This window comes from Taurulus bubalis (assembly GCF_910589615.1).
Source record: "Taurulus bubalis genome assembly, chromosome: 10".
Taxonomy (NCBI): Eukaryota; Metazoa; Chordata; class Actinopteri; order Perciformes; family Cottidae; genus Taurulus; species Taurulus bubalis.
Window position 1 is genome coordinate 21,564,856 of NC_136598.1, and position 6,914 is coordinate 21,571,769.

General features: G+C 40.4%; 1 protein-coding gene across 1 annotated transcript; it reads right to left on the minus strand.

The window, feature by feature from the left end:
- Positions 1 to 523: 523 nt before the first annotated feature.
- On the minus strand, positions 524 to 6,031 carry LOC306742791 (beta-galactosidase-1-like protein 2; the record flags this gene model as incomplete). Its single annotated transcript, XM_079225222.1, has 18 exons — positions 524 to 648; positions 753 to 869; positions 1,184 to 1,298; positions 1,610 to 1,697; positions 1,965 to 2,043; positions 2,596 to 2,667; positions 2,791 to 2,937; positions 3,471 to 3,577; positions 3,736 to 3,816; positions 3,925 to 4,062; positions 4,318 to 4,402; positions 4,582 to 4,646; positions 4,835 to 4,916; positions 5,000 to 5,092; positions 5,170 to 5,278; positions 5,360 to 5,455; positions 5,565 to 5,633; positions 5,868 to 6,031. The coding sequence occupies 18 exons, from the start codon at positions 6,029 to 6,031 to the stop codon at positions 538 to 540; spliced, it is 1,818 nt and encodes a 605-aa protein (XP_079081348.1). The 3' UTR covers positions 524 to 537.
- Positions 6,032 to 6,914: the final 883 nt, after the last annotated feature.

Consider the following 6,914-nt stretch of genomic DNA (forward strand, 5'->3'; position numbering starts at 1 on the left):
GGGTAAGGGACAAAATTAAGACTACCTTTACTGATCTTTGCCAATGCCGGCCCTGGTCGGCCTTATTAATACGTAATAAACAAGGGCCTTCTTTCAATTCGACAAAAAAGAGTAGATATACATTATTTTACTATTATATAAAAGATATAGGCCCACAATGTCGCAACCAAACTAATTTATGAAATTTCAAAGGGGCTTTATTTAACAATCTAAACATTAATCTAGCATAACATCATGAGACTGCAGGTTGCACACACATACATTGAAAAGAGAGAATCAAAACCATTATTTATAATCAGAGCATGCTGAATACTAAAACTGAAATGAGAAAACAAGACAACTCAAACAATGTTGTTGTGCAATGTTGAATTTAAGGCAACCGAATCAATGGCAACATAACATTTCACTAAACATTTGAAGAAAAAAATAACCACACAATAGCAATTGAAAATATGTTTAGTGAATTAATAGCTAGTATCAATAAACTGTCCCCCAATGTGTGTATACAACTGTTTGTGTTGTTGCTGTATATTATCTTCACAACAGTGTGCAAAAGGGGAGTTTGTAAACATCAATTGTCCGTCCATGATCGGGATTTTCGGCAAACAGTATTTTGTCATCCACTTTTTGTTCCTCGAAAACGATTATCTAAAGGAGAACATCAAAGCTTATTCTACATATTGAAAATACACAATCTGCCACCAATTATCTATAACTTCACATATTGTATGTATATCATTCATATTGTATACCTGATTCTCTCCACTTCTGAGCCAGGGTCCTGGGAGATAAAGGAAAAGCTGGGGACCAATGCACCAATGGCGTCCGAGGTTCTGCCCATTGACAAACACAACTCCTTTACCCCAACCCTGTGAATGGAAGCCCTGGTATGATCAGTAAAAGGGTAAAAACAGTAATAAAATACCTATTATCAACCGTAAAACCTTGGTGTGGAGCAGTCAAATTAAAGGCATCAGAATGTGTTTAACATGTTCAGAATGCTTCAAAAGGTTTGACAGATATAACACAAATACTAAGATACATACATGCTGTATATGAGTGTATTAAACATGCACTGCAAGTTACATTATTACAAATTACAGATAATTCTTAAATATAAGAAATAGTAAATCAATACAATAAACTCCCTAGCTATAATACATCAACGTAAAATATTACACACGTGGAGTCTGATGAAGGTGTCTCTGGGAGGACCATCTACATACAGTCTGGCCTGGAAAAATCCTGGAATGGATGGCGACTTGAAGTCAGACTTCCACTGACCTGAACTCGTTAATCTGAAACAAGATGAAACATTTACATGAAACACTCACTGTAATCATGGAAATTATGAGCCAAGAAGGATTTGGCAAAAACATAACTGAGTTTGCAGATCAGTTATTTATTTAAGAATATATTCTATGATGGGTGATGTGATGAAGTGTTGGGGTTTGATGTACTAACTCGATCTGCCATTGTGATTCTTCACCACTTTTTCACCACTTCCTTTTCCCCAGCATACAGTGTCTATATTTTAACTATTTTGCTTTTAGTGTCCATGAAGAGGTCTTGTCGTCATTTTCCAGGAATAAAAATTCAGTGAACCCACCTTTTCATAAAGCCCGGCTTCATATCTAAACAGAAGATGGTGAATCCTGTCAGAGGGGTGTGATTCAACAGAATGTCTCCCACAATACCTGTAACACAATAGGAGGTTTTGTGGTGGGCCACAAAACATAGAAAAAGTCAGTACTTGTACACAGTGGCAGTGAACAGATTTTTCAACATTATCTGAACTGTTCTAATACTTTCTTTGCCTTGAACAATGTTAAAACTTAATGTTGAGAATTATTTGATTCATGTCATTCAGTTCAGGTCTGAAATATGCATGAGCAATGCACAATGAGTATTCATAAAAGAAATACACCAATGTGTGGCAGACACTAATATTGAAGACAGAATACCTTTGCGCTGTTCATCAAGAGCTTTTCCGTAGTTCACTCTTCCACAGTTCTCCACAAGCAAGCTCAAGGTCTTCTCTCCCTTCAATGCACAAGACATGAGCGTCATTTGGAAAGTTTAGTAACGAGTGATCACAATGAGATGTTCTGAAATGTCTCTGCTTCAGTGAAAATGCCAAAGTAAACTATAGTGAATAATAGATAATTATCCACATGTAATGAATACAGCTTCTCACAAAATCACATTTTGTTGTAAATTCCTCTAAATCTAGTTTGAGCGACGTTAAGATATTCCAAACTTGGAATCCGCTGGATAACTCATCAAGCCCTCAGTTATTTAAATATATCCATCTGGCTATTTTGCTATATATATTTTTTTAAAGCAATCTTTTTATTCTGGGCATAATATATCTGGCAATCCGGCAAGTGCATATTGGACTATCCTACGATATATGTCTTCACTCCACAGACAAAGTTAAAGGTTTGTCAGAGAAAATTATTTCTGGAATGATTAAAAGATAATAGCCCCTTGATTAGCCCGAACCCTAAGCCTGAGTAAAATGAGTTTCAGGTGCTAACATCAACCGCTAAGATAGCATGTGCAGTGAAGAACAGACACAAGAACAGTCAGTACCGCTCCACCAGGCAGTGCCAGCTCATGAGTCTTGTAGTCCAAACAGCCGACAAATTGTCTGTCCACAAACACCTAGAGAACATGAAAAGTCACAATGAAAGGATTCTTTTGTATAACCTCAAAAAAATATAATTTTTAACTATATTATGCATTTATTGTGTGTGTGTGTGTGTGGCTCAGTCTCCTAACTCTCACCAATGCTCTATCTCTGATGTTGTTCCCGGAGTTGAGGGTTCCTCCTCTGGCGATGGTGGTTTCATACAGTGTGTAACCATACGACTGACCGCTGTTGTTGTTGACAGGGAGATTCTCCATGTTCACCGGCCTCTCTGACCTGTGCGGCTGGATGAATAGTCAAACATCCGGACGTATTAGATACAAGACGAACACAGTAAAGATCAGATCTCTGGGGACAATGAATTGAAATGTGTATCTGCAGAGTTTTACAGGCGGGGAAAGATTTCCCCGCTGCTGGGATTAGGAAGTCATTGTCGCTGAATGAAATCACACAAGATATGTATGCACGCATGACACTGCAACGCACTTGGAATAAAAGAGTCCTCCGAACAGCGCATGAGAGATACTTCTGGAAAAACAAAGCGGGTGTGTTGACACCTTCATGCATGGGCAAACCCAGACTGCCAGGTGTGAGACATCTGTCTCGAGCATGAGCAGCATTTTGCTCCATCTCGACACGAGAGGAGACACCAAAGCAGAGACTCAGACGTATAACAGAGACGCTCCGTCCATCTGAAGCTCGCCATATCTTACAGTTTGCTCCCATCCCCTTTATATTCCTGACAGGATGGATACATCATGTTTGCTTATATATATCAACTGTCACAGTAGACAGGCGCTGACGGCCTGTAGTTTACCTTGGCGGTGAAGTGCAGGCTGTCCCACAGTGACAGGTGCTGCTGGATGGCCACAGGGCCGTATGCTCTCCTCTCCTGAGGACTGGGCTCTACAGGAAGAGGCTCAGCTGGAACACGAGTTGGCAAAAACATTTCATTAATGCTGATAATGGAAGACTCAATTATCTTTGGGTAATACAGTCATCAAATGAATTGTTGGGTCTATATAGTGTCACATCAAATCTGTAATGGAACCAATGCTTGTGGATGCTTAAAAAGACATTACAGTGGTACTGGCTGAGTAAATTCCTCAAGAGTTGATATTTTGGGGTGCAATCTCCAGCCTCAGATAGCGGAGCGTCGTAATCTGCAAAGGTTTATAAAAACAGTAAGAAGCAATGCATTCGTTCAGGGGAATCATGCTCATAAAGACAGGTCACTTTGGTCTCTGAGCTCAAAGGTCATTTTAACATACCATAACTGGTGACCTGAGGTTTGTAGGTGCCAATGTCCATTGCTCCATTCATGAAGTCAAAGCTGGTTCCCCCATGAAACATGTACAGATTAATGGAGACACCTCTCTTCAGGATCTCTGATACAACAGCTAGCATATCTGTAAAACCATAGAATAGTAAAGGATGTCACAACACACGCAAAGTGAGCCAGAGAGCAACATGCAGCAATGAAAGTGCTCTTCTCCGACGTTTACAGTGACCTTGAACCCAACAGCTCAACAGTGACAACCTGAATGTCTGAAAACATATTGGATATTGTCCTTTGTGAAGCTGGTCAGTGTGCAATACAACGGACGTAATGCTGAAAAAGAAAAAGGTTCACTGAAACATGATGTTGAAAAGTGTTTCCTTACCCTCAGCGTGGAAAACGTGGTGATGTTCTCCCCAGACGTCAAACCATCCCGACCAATACTCCGTCACCATTAAAGGTTTCTGGGGCTAAATAACAGAACACATGTCTGTAATTATTGTTTTGAGCTTTTATTCAGTGCTCGAACAAAGTACAACAGTATGTCACGTAAAGTAGAAAACCCAATAAGAAAGATCTAGATTATCAATAAAGTAATCAATAGTGAGTGAAGGCAGCATTGCCAAAGCTACCCAATACAATCACCTACCTGCATGTCCGCTAAGTGCTGGATAGCTCCGAATGACAGTCTCTGAAGGTTTATTGTCTTTAGAACTGAAATGCGCAAGATTTTGATCAGATGAAGGACAAAGTCAAGCAAAGAAAAAGTACATCATGAACAGTAATCTTGAAAATACCATTTTTTTGTCATACAAGAAGAAGAATTCAATCATAATAATATAAAATATTCTAAAATATAATACACTTTTTGGTATAAATGGCAGAACAGTTATCTTCTTCACCTCCCTCCATCCCTGCATATCTCAGGCCCTCCCAGTTGTCTGAAGTCAGCAGGAGCTCCGAGATCCCTCGGGACCGGAGACACTGCAGGAAAATATTCTGAATTAATTCCATTATAATGGAAATGTCAGTGAAATGGAAACGTTGCAATGCATTAGTAAACTCACATTCTGTATAAATGGCATGTATTTCTCATCCTTGGCATATGAACCATACTCGTTCTCAACCTGCACTGCAATGATCGGGCCTCCCTCTTTAAACTGAGAAAACAAACAAGGAAAAAATGGTTGTTTTGTCTTCCAGGAAATGTTATAACAAAGCTTTGAGTGTGACTGACCATCAGAGGTTTGATAACTGGCACAAGCTTGTCAAAGTACAGGTTGACAGCATCTACAAATCCAGGATAAGTTGTCCTCAGCTGCATGCCTTTGTCTTGTAACAACCAGCTGAAGGAAACACAGCAATAACTTCTTGGCAATCATTTTAATTAATGGCAATATTTCAAAGCAATGGGCAAATGGTGTTACCAAGGCAACCCGCCCAAGTCCCATTCAGCGCAGATGTACGGTCCAGGACGCAGGATCACCCACAGACCCATCTCTGCTGCTAAACTGATGTAGGCCCTGAAAAATGCAGACACCTTCTGCTTCATTTCAAAAAAGTACTATCCTGCTTTTCTTTTGGGAATATTTAAATCTACCGAGAGGAAGAAGCAGAACTTAAAAGCCTTACTTGAGGTCCAACTGATCCTGAAAGTTGAATGTTCCTCTCTCAGGCTCATGCAGATTCCATGGCACATATCTGGAGAAGCAAGCAGGAAAACAATTATTTGTTCAGAAGCAATAGTGTGGCCCAGTGGCTCGTAGCAATCCGGCTTTTTGATTTGTTTCTATTTCATTTTAAGCTGAAGTGTTTTGTAAGCCATTTCACAAGAAACATATTTAATTTAACTTGATCTGTGATTGACCTTCTTCAGAAACATAATAGTGAGAATCCTGTGACATGAGGCAGAGTCAAGGTGCAGTGGGAGCTTACGTGGTGAGAGTGTTGAGGCCACAGGCCTTCATCTTCAGCAGCCGGTCCTCCCAGTAGGCTCTGGGGACACGGAAGTAATGGATGGAGCCCCCGAGGATGCGGAAGGGTTCTCCCTCCAGGGTGAACTGAGAGGAGTTGGCCCTCAGACCCTCCGCACGGCTCATTCTTCTCAGGTCAAGGTGATGTCTGGTGGGGAAAAAATGCCAAGATGAAGTATAATGGAAAAGGCCCATCTTCCGTAGAAGGTCATACGTGTTAGATAATAGAATGCAAAGGTTTCACCGTAATATAACATTACAAACAGTAAGCCACGCCAAATGAAGCATCTGTGATATATTGTACATTGTATGAACATGAATGACACAAAGTACATGTATGTACTTACCAAGACTTAACATGAAATTCCCAAATGCAGAATAACAGTAAAAATGTCAACTGCATCAATAATATTGCTGTACCGTGAAGCTGAGCTTGCCTGGGAGCTTTTGAAGAGAGGATGATGCTGGGAGGCCTCAAACACTGTGGATAAGGGAAAGTATTGTTGTTTCAGAACAAAAAATATAATTGTGCACCGTCTCTTTCTCTCTCTCTCTCTCTCTCTCTCTCTCTCTCTCTCTCTCTTTGAGTCAGAGAGGGGAGGCATCACAAGTCTCATGATATAGTTTACATAAAGAATGTGCTGGTGCCCTGTAGTGTTTCTAAATGTAATTACAGCCTACAAATACGGTGCCTTGTTCCACTCTGGTTGTGTGTGTGTGTGTGTGTGTGTGTGTGTGTGTGTGTGTGTGTGTGTGTGTGTGTGTGTGTGTGTGTGCGCGTGTGCGTGTGTGTGTCATTTGTCTTCTCGACCCCATTTAGGGTATGGTAGGGGTGTTTATTGTTTCCTCTCTACTGAGAGCACATCAACATTTGGTGGTTATTGATGAAAAGTCAACACCATAGAACAAGAAGCAGCACAACAAATTGCAGACTAAAAAAAGGCAAAGCATGCAGCACATTCTTCTGTCCTGATCATTAAGTACAGTTTAAGCTAATTGTGCACCAGGG